Source organism: Ahaetulla prasina, chromosome 10, assembly GCF_028640845.1.
Source record: "Ahaetulla prasina isolate Xishuangbanna chromosome 10, ASM2864084v1, whole genome shotgun sequence".
NCBI classification, from domain to species: domain Eukaryota; kingdom Metazoa; phylum Chordata; class Lepidosauria; order Squamata; family Colubridae; genus Ahaetulla; species Ahaetulla prasina.
The window spans coordinates 27,897,791-27,911,652 of record NC_080548.1 but is presented as its reverse complement, the minus strand read 5'-3'; the positions used below and the strand labels follow the sequence as shown (position 1 = coordinate 27,911,652).

Below are 13,862 nucleotides of genomic sequence, written 5' to 3'. Positions count from 1 at the left end.
GACTGCACAGCGTCTTAAGCTGGGGCTCTTTGTGGGAAAGTTTTGTGTTGCCAAGTCTCCCCCACGGCTCCTACAGGTGCACATCCCATCACCTTTTTGTGTAGTATTTGTTAAGAGGCCTTCTTGTAATTTATATGGGAAAGGAAGACTGGGTGAAGAGGGGTCTAGGACAGAGGTCTCCAACCTTGGTCTAAGCTTTGCTGGCTGAGGAATTCTGGAAGTTGGTCCACAAGTCTTAAAGTGACCAAGGTTGGAGATCCCTGGTCTGGAATTTTTTGGCTCAAACCCTTCGCCTTGCCTGTTTCGCCTTAAGGTTTTCGCCTCTGCATTATTAGCCACAAACTTTTCTCCTCGGCTGGCCCTCCTCCAGTGTCTCACCCCAGCAAATCAGCCACAGGCAATTGAAGAGATTGTACCAAGGGATTGGTCAATTAAGACACAGCATAGTCTGCAAATAGATAGTGGGCGAGACAAGAAAGTCAGAAGAGACAATCCCAAGTTTCTTGGGGTATAAAAAGGATGGGGAGAATTGTCCTTTCGGACCTGCCAGATTCTGGTAATGTAGCTTTACAATAAGGTAGAATTAGTTCATCTAATTGTGTTCCTATCTGATCTCCCTAGAAAGCCTGACACAATTTTCCCCAAATTATTCAAAACTCAGAAGTCTTGCTTCCTCCCATATCTGCTAATTTGCCACATGAGTGCAGGCCTTTGCACTTTCAATCTTTATCTACTTCTTGTTGTTGTTGTTCAGTCACTAAGTCGTGTCCGACTCTTCATGACCCCGTGGAGCATAGCCACGCCAGGCCTGCCCATCCTCCACAGTCTCCAAGGGTCTGCCCAAATTCATTCTCACTACATTGATAACAATATCTAACCATCTCATCCTCTGCCACCTCCTTCTTTTGCCTTCAGTCCAGGGAGGACATCCAGCAGGTTCTAACAGGTTCTGGAGAACAGGTAGCGGAAATTTTGAGCAGTTCAGAGAACCGGAAAATATACCACCTCTGACTGGCCCCAGAGTGAGGTGGGAATGGGGATTTTGCAATATCCTTCGCCCAGGAGTGGGGAGGGAATGGGGGATTTTGCAATATCCTTCCCCTGCCATGCCCACCAAGCCACACCCACCAAGCTACACCATGCCCACCAAGTCATGCCTACAGAACCGGTAGTAAAAAAAAAATGGATTTCACCACTGCTTCAGTCTTTCCCAACATCAGGATCTATTCCAATGAGTCTTTTCTTCTCATTTGGTGGCCAGAGTATTTGAGCTTCAGCTTCAGTAGCTGTCCTTCCAAGAATAAGGTTGATTTCCTTTAGGAATTCATCTATTACTGACCCACACCAGTCCCCATTAAACCATTAAAAAACCACCAAACAAATTTAATCTCCATCCCTGATAAAGTCCAACATCCCACAGCAACCTTCTTCTTCCTCTTCTATTAAAAGCTCTGCAAAGGAGCTGTGTTGGCCAAGCCTTCCATTGAATAGTCGAGTAGTGGTTATGGTACTGTGCTGTTTCTCAATGAATAAAAACGAAATGATATCCTTCATCGTCACCGCTGACCCATTTTGGACATGTTGGCACATCCTGTAGCAAGCATCCAAAATGAAAAAATATATATAAAAATAAAAGAGAAGGCAGATATTTCCTCTTCAGTCCCCTACTTATGATTGGAATCGATTCTTGCTTAACCTAAAGAACCCACCGAGTTACTGGATGAGCCCAACAAGCCTCAACCAACTTGTTCGTTCCCGTAGACATTGACCTTTTGCCATTTCATTGTGCAAGTTGTTATTACTCTACTTTGTGTGGGACTGGGTGATCATTCACGTCTTCCATTCCACCCACTGGAGGGAATTGCTCCAAAATATCCTACAGGGGAGCCACGCTCCAACAACTATAAAATTCAGTGCATTCACTTGTTGGCTTCAGGACAACATTGGAGTCGCTCTTCAGATACAATGGCTGCTGGTCTTGTTGTCTTCTTCTGCCTCATCTCCTCAGTCTTATTGACAGGTGGTGAGTATTGCTATTCAACATTGAGATTCTAGACAGTTGATAAAGGGAGATTTCTTACATGGATAAAGACACATGGATAGAGAGACATCTTCAGCTCGTGAAGCATTCTTGACATGCTCTCAAGCTGCCATAGGCAGGGGGATGGAGAATCGAGGTTCGCAGCTGCAGTGAGGGACAAAGCACATTCCAGTCAGTAAATGTCAAGGCCATCTCCACGGAGACCCACAGTGGCTGGAGGGAGGGACTTCTACAACCCGCAAAATTGCTTCGTTGGGGAATGTGACTGATGGCACACCTTGTGGGGAGGGGGAAACAGGGTCAGAGCCAAGGCGCAAATTAAGTGAGGTCAGAGTTGGCTTTGCTTGGTCCATGCCGACATGACGCTCCTAATAAATAACTGGATTTCTTTTGAAGCTTGGCTTGAGGCTCATGATTTAATTAGGGCATCGGTCAGAACCCTGCTTGTTTTAGTTTTTTAAAAGCAGACTCAATAAATGAACAAGGAGGTGAATTTTTTATTATTATTATTATTTATTTGAATTTATATCCCGCCCTTCTCCGATAACTCAGGGCGGCTTACAATGTGTTAAGCAATAGTCTTCATCCATTTGTATATTATATACAAAGTCAACTTTTATTGCCCTCAACAATCTGGGTCCTCATTTTACCTACCTTATAAAGGATGGAAGGCTGAGTCAACCTTGGGCCTGGTGGGACTTGAACCTGCAGTAATTGCAAGCAGATGTGTTAATAACAGACTGTCTTAGCAGTCTGAGTCACCAGAGGCCCATCAGCAACCAGATAGTTGCAGGATGGATAGAAGGCTAGGAGTTGGTCTTTGGAGTCAGTTTTCACTCCTGGTGCCAGCAATAAGAGGTCAGCTATTTTCTTGGCCATATTTTGGACATGCCGTACCTTCTTCTTGCCACACCTTCTTCTTACACTAAGGAGTGACTGGTTCAAAGTCTCCCAAGCTGACATTTATGCCTAAAGCAAAACTAGAACGCACAGTTCCCCAGCTGTTCTGACCTAGGCCTCCCAAGATCATGAAGCAGACTCCTCGTCCCAATAAAACCTCTTCTATTGAGCTTAAAGGGACTTCCTCTCCAGCAAACAGTCTTTCATGGGATTTCACAACTACAGACCTTTAACAGGCTTGGAGATTTTCCAGGCCGATATCTTCCAAATGCCACGCTGTAGCAGCAATTACATGGCAAGAAGTCAGGAACAGATCTTCACCCTAATGAATTGAACTAACTGTCTCCTGCAAACTCCCCTCCCCTTCGCTCCTCTTTATTCCCCATGGGAGGGGCCATTCACCGTCCACTTGTGGCCTTACTCCTGAATCGGCTCTTGTTCTTTAGCGGTTCCCTTCTCCTGGCAGCTCTGCACATGCACAAATAGAATAGAATAGAATAGAATAGAATAGAATAGAATAGAATAGAATAGAATAGAATAGAATAGAATTTATTGGCCAAGTGTGATTGGACACACAAGGAATTTGTCTTGGTGCATATGCTCTCAGTGTACATAAAAGAAAAGATACGTTCATCAAGGTACAACATTTACAACACAATTGATGATCAATATATCAATATAAATCATAAGGATTGCCAGCAACAAGTTATAGTCATACAGTCATAAGTGGAAAGAGATTGGTGATGGGAACTATGAAACGATTAATAGTAGTGCAGATTCAGTAAATAGTCTGACAGTGTTGAGGGAATTATTTGTTTAGCAGAGTGATGGCCTTCAGGAAAAAACTGTTCTTGTGTCTAGTTGTTCTGGTGTGCAGTGCTCTATAGCGTCGTTTTGAGGGTAGGAGTTGAAACATTTTATGTCCAGGATGTGAGGGATCTATAAATATTTTCACGGCCCTCTTCTTGATTCGTGCAGTATACAGGTCCTCAGTGGAAGGCAGGTTGGTAGCAATTATTTTTTCTGCAGTTCTAATTATCCTCTGATGTCTGTGTCTTTCTTGTTGGGTTGCAGAACCGAACCAGACCGTTATAGAGGTGCAAATGACAGACTCAATAATTCCTCTGTAGAACTGGATCAGTAGCTCCTTGGGCAGTTTGAGCTTTCTGAGTTGAACAGAACAGGCTCCAGCTATTCTTCTGCCCCACTTATCTCCGACTCCGAAGGCAGCTGATAACTTTTGGAGGGCCCTGGCTCTCAGCCTCCAATGCAGAGCCATCATCAGAGCCTTCCCCAGACTCCAGGACTGGCCCATGTTCCTCCCCAACTTCCTCACTGTCTGAGTCTGCCACCAGCTCCTCTGGCCGCCTGTGGGCCACAACACCAGCTCCTCTGGCCGCCTGTGGGCCACAACACCAGCTCCTCTGGCCGCCTGTGGGCCACAACACCAGCTCCTAATTCAATGTTTTCAACCAAAACACTAAAATGAATGTCATAGATCAGGGGTGTCCAAACTTGGCAACTTTAAGGCTTGTGGACTTCAACTCCCAGCAAAGCTGGCTGAGGAATTCTGGGAGTTGAAGTCCACAATAAAATAAAATAAAATAAAATAAAATAAAATAAAATAAAATAAAATAAAATATTTGTGCAGCTTTCTGAGTTGAACAGAACAGGCTCCAGCTATTCTTCTGCCCCACTTATCTCTGACTCTGAAGGCAGCTGATAACTGTTGGAGGGCCCTGGCCTCTCAGCCTCCAATGCAGAGCCATCACCAGAGCCTTCCCCAGACTCCAGGACTGGCCCATGTTCCTCCCCAACTTCCTCACTGTCTGAGTCTGCCACCAGCTCCGCTGGCCGCCTGTGGGCCACAACACCAGCTCCTAATTCAATGTTTTCAACCAAAACACTAAAATGAATGTCATAGATTATAAACTGCGAATTCTTCATAGTCTCAGGATACTCTGTATTGGTTCTTAATATGCTGGCACCCATTCAGCTTGTTTAGAAGGCTTCTCTCAATCAATCAATAAAAAGAAGTGTTTGGAAGAGAATCTCATCTAAAGAACTGAATGAAAGATCACGTTTCCTATTTAAAAGCCGAGCTAATTTCTGATATCCTTATTTTTCAATCTCTAACCTAAGGTTCAAACATAACATAATAACAGACTGTCTTAGCAGTCTGAGTCACCAGAGGCCCATCAGCAACCAGATAGTTGCAGGATGGATAGAAGGCTAGGAGTTGGTCTTTGAGTCAGTTTTCACTCCTGGTGCCAGCAATAAGAGGTCAGCTATTTTCTTGGCCATATTTTGACATGCTGACCTTCTTCTTACACTAAGGAGTGACTGGTTCAAAGTCTCCCAAGCTGACATTTATGCCTAAAGCAAAACTAGAACGCACAGTTCCCCAGCTGTTCTGACCTAGGCCTCCCAAGATCATGAAGCAGACTCCTCGTCCCAATAAAACCTCTTCTATTGAGCTTAAAGGGACTTCCTCTCCAGCAAACAGTCTTTCATGGGATTTCACAACTACAGACCTTTAACAGGCTTGGAGATTTTCCAGGCCGATATCTTCCAAATGCCACGCTGTAGCAGCAATTACATGGCAAGAAGTCAGGAACAGATCTTCACCCTAATGAATTGAACTAACTGTCTCCTCCAAACTCCCCTCCCCTTCGCTCCTCTTTATTCCCCATGAGAGGGGCCATTCACCGTCCACTTGTGGCCTTACTCCTGAATCGGCTCTTGTTCTTTAGCGGTTCCCTTCTCCTGGCAGCTCTGCACATGCACAAATAGAATAGAATTTTTATTGGCCAAGTGTGATTGGACACACAAGGAATTTGTCTTGGTGCATATGCTCTCAGTGTACATAAAAGAAAAGATACGTTCATCAAGGTACAACATTTACAACAATTGATGGTCAATATATCAATATAAATCATAAGGATTGCCAGCAACAAGTCATAAAGTCATACAGCCAGCAACAAGTCATACAGTCATACAGTCATACAGTCATAAGTGGAAAGAGATTGGTGATGGGAACTATGAGACGATTAATAGTAGTGCAGATTCAGTAAATAGTCTGACAGTGTTGAGGGAATTATTTGTTTAGCAGAGTGATGGCCTTCGGGAAAAAACTGTTCTTGTGTCTAGTTGTTCTGGTGTGCAGTGCTCTATAGCGTCGTTTTGAGGGTAGGAGTTGAAACAGTTTATGTCCAGGATGTGAGGGATCTATAAATATTTTCACGGCCCTCTTCTTGATTCGTGCAGTATACAGGTCCTCAATAGAAGGCAGGTTGGTAGCAATTATTTTTTCTGAAGTTCTAATGATCCTCTGAAGTCTGTGTTTTTCTTGTTGGGTTGCAGAACCGAACCAGACAGTTATAGAGATGCAAATGACAGACTCAGTAATTCCTCTGTAGAACTGGATCAGTAGCTCCTTGGGCAGTTTGAGCTTTCTGAGTTGAACAGAACAGGCTCCAGCTATTCTTCTGCCCCACTTATCTCTGACTCTGAAGGCAGCTGATAACTGTTGGAGGGCCCTGGCCTCTCAGCCTCCAATGCAGAGCCATCACCAGAGCCTTCCCCAGACTCCAGGACTGGCCCATGTTCCTCCCCAACTTCCTCACTGTCTGAGTCTGCCACCAGCTCCTAATTCAATGTTTTCAACCAAAACACTAAAATGAATGTCATAGATCAGGGGTGTCCAAACTTGGCAACTTTAAGGCTTGTGGACTTCAACTCCCAGCAAAGCTGGCTGAGGAATTCTGGGAGTTGAAGTCCACAATAAAATAAATAAATAATAAATAAATAAATAATAAATAAAAAGCCGAGCTAATTTCTGATATCCTTATTTTTCAATCTCTAACCTAAGGTTCAAACATAACATAATAACAGACAATTAACAAACGTTTGGTAGAAATGGCATAGGAGACACACCTAGAAAAAAAATTTCATTAATTTGGAAGTCTAAAAAGGGGTTTTAAAATAACTGTTGCATAACTTGGTTGGCTCACTGCATGTATAACCATTTGGTTTCTCTCCTCTGCAGTCACATCTCTAAAATGCCAGACCTGTTTGGCCACTAGAGGAGAATGCAGAAATGAGGACATGGCCTTGACGGAGTGTGAACCAGACCAAACCCATTGCCTTTCCTTCACTTTCGTTGTTACTTTGAGTGAGTGAAATGTCTTTTCAGTTTAGCTCCCGGATTGGAGGGGATCGCGCGATCCGGTAGCGATGGCGGCTGCTGGTTTGGAGGACCGGTAGCAAAAATCCCTGGCCCCGTCCCCCCTGCCTCTGCTGAGCCGCACCATCTGCAGAAGTGGTTTTTTTTTTTTACTTTTAAAAGCCGGTTTTGCTTCAGCAGAAACAGGCCTTTAAAAGTAAAAAACAGCAGAACCTTACTTGTACTCTTACTTGTAGAAAACATGTTTTCTACAAGTAAAAGTAGAGATTCTAAGGCACTTACCTGATTACTGATGAACACATGGCCACAGCCCGAAAGCAGTTTCAGTTTCAGCCCGGACAGAATCAATTGCTCAGCCAATCTATTAATCTATTTCCTCTGTGATCAACTGGCTGGCTTTGCTGAGGAACTCTGGGATTTGAAGTCCACAATAAAATAAAATAAAATAAAATATTTGTGCAGCTTTCTGAGATTTGGTGTGTTTTTGTAGTGTTTCACTCTAACTACACAAACACACAAAATCTCAGAAAGCTGTATGTGGCATAGTGTGTGTGTGTGTGTTAGTTGTGTGTGTGTAAAGTGTGAAAGTTGGTTTTTGAGCTTTTTGTGGCTATGTGAAGTGTGAAGTGCAGCTGCTTTTACATTGTGTGTGAGTCAGTTGTGTTGTGTTGTGTGTGTGTAAAGTGTGAAAGTTGGTTTTTGGTACCTCTTATTGTTTTTTTATACTTTGTTTATTATTATTATTATTATTATTATTATTATTATTATTATTATTATTATTATTATTATTTATTAGATTTCTAGACTGCCCTTCTCCCGAAGGACTCAGGGCGGTGTACAGCCAAGATAAAACATAAATGATGTACAATTAAAAATGAATTAAGAAACTTATTATACAGTTGGCCGAAAAATTAAAATATTTAAAAATCTACAAAGACCCCAATTTAAAACATAAATAGAATTTAAAATTTAAAAAATCTAGACAATTTAAAAGAAAAGCCTTGTTAGCCCGGCGAATGAACAGATGTGTTTTCAAAAATAAAATAAAAATAAAGGTCAGTATTTGGCGTAAACCAGGGGGAAGCTCGTTCCAGAGAGTAGGAGCCCCCACAGAGAAGGATCTTCCCCTGGGGGCCGCCAGCCGACATTGTTTGGCGGACGGCACCCTGAGAAGTCCCTCTCTGTGTGAGCGTATGGGTCGGTGGGAGGCATGGAGTAACAGCAGGCGGTCCCGTAAGTACCCAGGCCCCAAGCCATGGAGCGCTTTGAAGGTGGTTATTTATTGTTATTGGCCACGCCCACCAAGCCATCTGACCACCAAGCCACGCCCACCAATTAAGACACACCCACAGAACCGGTAGGGAAAATTTTTAGATTTCACCCCTGGTTTAGCTGACAAGTCCATGTTACCATCACTTAGTATCTCAAGCATTAAGGAATAGGTCAGTTTTCTTGAAGGTGGATTTCACCGTTGTCTTCAACGTATTCTGCCAATTTCAGTGGGTTATGTTTACTAGAAACATTCTGTTGGCAAAAAATATTGTTTTCTGTTGCTCTATCTATCATACATGGGAAACCCTGGGAGAAAAGTGGTAAGTTTCAAGTTTCAGTTTATTACACCCATAAAGTAAAGGTAAAGGTTCCCCTCGCACTTATGTGCTAGTCTCGTTGCCGACTCTAGGGTTAGAGCAGTGGTTCTCAACCTTTATAGTGCTGCGACCCCTTTAATACAATTCCCCACGATGTGGTGACCCCAACCATAAAATTATTTTCATTTTGAATTTATCGCAATGAAGCCGTATTGGCTAGCGATCTGAACTGCTTGCGATTGCCTTGAGGACGGAGGCATTAAAGCGGAGACTCCTCCCCTATTAAGTTTATCGCGCCTGAAGCCAGATTAGGCTAGCGATTGGGAGTGATTGCAGCTGGCTTGAGAGGGAAACATCAGAGCAAAGATTTCTCTCTTTTTTAATTGATCGCGCCTGAAGCTGAATTCGGCTAGCGATTTGAAGAGCCTGCAGCTGGCTTGTGGAGTCAACCATTGGAGCGCGATTCTTCGACTCGCAAGTATACTTCCCATATTTCTGATGGTCTTAGGCGACCCCTGGCAAATCGTCATTCGACCCCCAACGGGGTCCCGACCCACAGGTTGAGAACCACTGGGTTAGAGCCATAGGCCAGAACAAATAAAAAACACTCAGTCAATATACAATTAAAAATTCGAGAATAAAATAATACATAACAGATAAAATCTATGATAAAAACCAACTAACTGTTATGTAACTTAAAATTAAAATACTACCGGCATCAATCGTGTAAGGAGAAAAGTGGTAAGAGAACCAAAGGGCTGCAGTGTTTATTTAACGGGATATAGAATAGTTTCTAGACGTTCACTTGTCAAGATGAACTCTTCCTCCTTATCTGAAATAAACGGAGAAAACCATCTCCAATTACGCATGGGGTAATTTTGTGCCTTGAAATCAATGGTGAAATCTGAACCGGTTTACTACCGGTTCGCTAGCTGTGCATGCGCGCTGTGTGCGCGTATGCGCAGTGTGCACCACACATCAAATGCGAGGTGTGCCTGCATGCAGTGCATGCCAAAAGGAGGCATGGGGTAAGTAGAACAGCGTGTGTGCGGGGGTGTTGATCAGCTGTGGTGTGCGATCTTTTTTTACTTTTAAAAGCATTTTTTTACAACCTATTCGGCCGCATTGGTTGTAAAAAAAATGCTCTTAAAAGTTTAAAAAAAGGCTCTGACGATCACAGCTGAACCGTGTGATTGTCAGAGCCTTCTTTTTAACCTTTTGAAAGCATTTTTTTACAACCTATTCGACCAATAGGTTGTAAAAAAATGCTTTTAAAAGTAAAAAAAAAGGCTCTGACAATCACGCGACTCAGCTGTGATTGTTAGAGCCTTTTTTTACCTTTTGAAAGCATTTTTTTTAAAGAAGCAGCAAGCGGGCAAGCGGGTAATTGGATAGGCATGGGCAGGGGGAAAAGCAGGGATTTTTGCTACTGGTTCTCTGAACCACCCACCACCATCGCTACCGGATCAGCCGATCTAGTCCAAACGGGGAGCATTTCACCCCTGCTCGAAATGCCTGTTTCTGTGTTCTTTCTCCTATTAAGAAAACCATATAAACTTCTCAACCAGCCAACATCTATTAATAATTAATAATTAATATTGATAATTTAAAAATTGCCTTTATTTTCTTTTCTCTAAATCCCAGCATTTCCTCCCTGTTTCACAGCCAGGCCTTCACTCAGTTACACCGCTAAGTCTTGTGCCAGGCCTGAAGAATGTAATGATGGCCTTCACAGTATCACCTCCGCACAGGGAAAATATTCCCAAATGCACTTTTTCTGTTGCCAGACAGACGGTTGCAATGCCCTGCCTCTTCTGAGTAAGTAATTCAACTCACTGTTTCTTTGCATAAGAATAGAATAGAATAGAATTTTATTGGCCAAGTGTGATTGGACACACAAGGAATTTGTCTTGGTGCATACGCTCTCAGTGTACATAAAAGAAAAGATACCTTCATCAAGGTACAACATTTACAACACAATTGATGGTCAATATATCAATATAAATCATAAGGATTGCCAGCAACAAGTTACAGTCATACAGTCATAAATGGAAAGAGATTGGTGATGGGAACTATGAAACGATTAATAGTAGTGCAGATTCAGTACATAGTTTGACAGTGTTGATGGAATTATTTGTTTAGCAGAGTGATGGCCTTCGGGAAAAAACTGTTCTTGTGTCTAGTTGTTCTGGTGTGCAGTGCTCTATAGCGTCGTTTTGAGGGTAGGAGTTGAAACAGTTTATGTCCAGGATGCGAGGGATCTGCAAATATTTTCACGGCCCTCTTCTTGATTCGTGCAGTATACAGGTCCTCAATGGAAGGCAGGTTGGTAGCAATTATTTTTTCTGCAGTTCTAATTATCCTCTGAAGTCTGTGTTTTTCTTGTTGGGTTGCAGAACCGAACCAGACAGTTATAGAGGTGCAAATGACAGACTCAATAATTCCTCTGTAGAACTGGATCAGAAGAGTTTACCTCTTTTCCTTCGTTTCCATCGTTTGGTTTTTTTAGTAATCCATGGCTCCGTGGGAATTGCCTCCTCCTGTGTTAGAATCTCCTCCGTGTTTGTAAAGACAGGCGGGGGTGAGATCAAAGAAAGCTGCTCCTTAAAGAAATGTTCCTTAATTTTTAGCAGATGGTCTCGTGAGTAGGAAATCCGTAGTGAGTCACAGAGAACAATTAGAAATAAAGAAACAATTAGAGAGCATTTCACTGAGGCAGCCTTCGTCGGCGCCATCTTGGAAGGTGCCATCTTGGAAGGCAGAGAAGGTTAAATTTGGCAGTATTGTGGGCAGGGAGTGAGAAAGCCAGGGGAGCAAATTTCACCCAGCTTAAGGAGAAAGCAACAATAGCGGCAGCACCATACTTGCCTCCAAATAGATGTAAAGTTTCAATGGAGCAGCAAGCTTCAGGGGGTGAGAGGGTGAGGAATAACAGAATAACAAGAGTTGGGAGGGACCTTGGAGGTCTTCTAATCCAACCCCCTGCTCAAGCAGGAAACCCTATACCATTTCAGACAAATGGTTATCCAATCTCTTCTTCAAAAACGATGAATTAATGAAAGTTCATTAGTTGAGCGAGCCATTGTTGGGTCAATGTGAAAGGAGTTGGGATTTAAAATGGGATGGTGGCCATGAAGAAGTTTGCTAACCTTGGGTTGATTCCTACAGTGCCACTCCGTGACGAACTCAGACCCAATGGGTTGGTATGCTCTGGATCGTACACAAGACACGGCGATTCCCTCCAGTCAACTCAGCCAATTCTCTGTCTCGGCCGGGAGACGCATTGCGTCAGCATGAATTTTACCATGAATACGTGTGAGTGCAATCTCTCTCCTTTTTTTTTTTTAAATCAGAGAAACAATAGAATCAAAAGAAGAAAATCCAGGTAACCAAAAATAATTAAATAATTAAAATCCAAAAAGTTCGGGGGAGGGGATTACAAATTTGGGAGCGGGAGAGGCAGACTGACTGCAGGATGTCTGAAAAACGTCAAAAGAGCCTCCATTGCCCTGCTGCTGAAGTTAAAGGACTAATTACAGTGATGGGACTCGAAGAATTTAACCCCCACTTCTCTGCCCTAATGACCAGCTGGGTGGGCGTGGCCATGGTGGGCGTGGCCAGAGAGTGTGACAGGCAGCTCTCTGCCTTCTGCATCCTCCTGGGAGCAAAAACAGCCCATGGGGGGGGGAGCTGCCCTCCCACGTCCCATTTTGGGTCTAGTAGGCCTCCCTGCACCCCCCTGGGAGCAAAAACGGGTGTGGGGGGGCACCCCTCAGCCTCCGCATCCCGCTTTGGGCCTAGGAGGCCTCCCTGAAGCCTCCTGAGAAGCAAAAACAGGCCTAGGGGGGCACGGTCCCCCATGCCCCATAGAAGTCCCTCATACACACCCCAAGGCAGCCAGATCTCTTCACTATCCTGCTTTCCACCCTCAGGAGCATAACAAATTAAAGTTTAATTTTTGTGTATTGTTTGGACTGCTAAATTGGCCGCGCCAACCCAGTCACATGACACCACCCTAGCCACACCCACCCAGTTGGTCCGGCCCCCGAACGGTCTGAGGGACCGTGAATTGCCCCCCCTGTTTAAAAAGTTTGAGGACCCCTGGTCTAGAACTACCTGTAGTATAACATATATGACTATGTTCTTATTCTGGTCTCCTTGAAGAGTCAACAGGAGGACAGTAGTGAGGTTCTCTTGTTCATGACTGATCTAAGGCAGAGGTCTTCAAACTTGGCTGCTTTAAGACTTGTGGACTTCAACTCCCAGAATTCATAGCTATGCAGCTATGCTGGCTGGAGAATTCTGGGAGTTGAAGTCTACAAGTCTTAAAGCTGGCAAGTCTGAAGATCTCTGATCTAAGGCAGGGGTCTCCAGCCTTGGTCCCTTTAAGACTTGTGGACTTTAACTCCAGAGTTCCTCAGCCAGCAAGCTGGCTGAGGAACTCTGGGAGTTGAAGTCTACAAGTCTTAAAGGGACCAAAGTTGGAGACCCCTGATCTAAGGGCTTAATGGTCATCAGCATAGTACAAAGAATTTTCCCAAAGAGTGGCTACACTCAGGAGTTTGTCAAGAGGAGAACCATCTTTGTTTTCTGATATCCTCACAATAACGTCTCGGAGATTCTTATTTTTCCTTTTTTTCCTCCACAGTTGGAGCTATGCAAGAGGGGGGTTTGCTCAAAGGATGCGCAACCCCAAATGTATGTTCCTTTCCTGACGGAGACATGCGACTGGCCAATGGCCTTGTAACATTCAACACCATGAAGGAGTGTAACACTATGCCACTATCACTTGAAAACGCTTTTCTTCCCGTGTAGTCAGATGATAGCCTTCTTCCTTTGTCTTTCAGGAGGCATAAAAGTGAGAAGGAGGTTGGAGCTTCGGTAGTTAGAGTAACCGCAATTTGGGGCTAAGCATTCGTGAGAGCTCGGTTGTGATTTAAAATATGGAGGAGCAGATCTGAGAGAGTTGAAATGCTGTGTTTGGGGCTACTAGCAGCTGAGGGGAATGGGGTTTTTCTCTAAACATTCCATTTTCACTAAATCATAATGAAAATAAATTGTGGTGTTGAAAGCATTTGCGTCTGTGTGTTTTCTTAAGGAGCATTTGAACATTCAGGAGAAGATAGCTTTGATGAACTGGTCATTC

At 43.7% G+C, this 13,862-nt stretch overlaps 1 protein-coding gene across 1 annotated transcript; it reads left to right on the top strand.

Moving 5' to 3' along the window:
• The first annotated feature begins 1,871 nt into the window (after positions 1-1,871).
• On the top strand, positions 1,872-13,862 carry LOC131204133 (phospholipase A2 inhibitor and Ly6/PLAUR domain-containing protein-like). The gene is made up of 5 exons (XM_058195033.1): positions 1,872-2,023; positions 6,990-7,115; positions 10,382-10,534; positions 11,885-12,031; positions 13,365-13,862. The coding sequence occupies exons 1-5, from the start codon at positions 1,966-1,968 to the stop codon at positions 13,529-13,531; spliced, it is 651 nt and encodes a 216-aa protein (XP_058051016.1). The 5' UTR covers positions 1,872-1,965; the 3' UTR covers positions 13,532-13,862.

Bases quoted from the DNA above. Each gene is read 5' to 3' on its own strand.
- LOC131204133 (XM_058195033.1), top strand. From the start codon at position 1,966: ATGGCTGCTGGTCTTGTTGTCTTCTTCTGCCTCATCTCCTCAGTCTTA. The intron at 7,116-10,381 runs GTGAGTGAAATG...CCTGTTTCACAG, and splicing joins CACTTTCGTTGTTACTTTGA to CCAGGCCTTCACTCAGTTAC. The intron at 10,535-11,884 runs GTAAGTAATTCA...TGATTCCTACAG, and splicing joins CAATGCCCTGCCTCTTCTGA to TGCCACTCCGTGACGAACTC.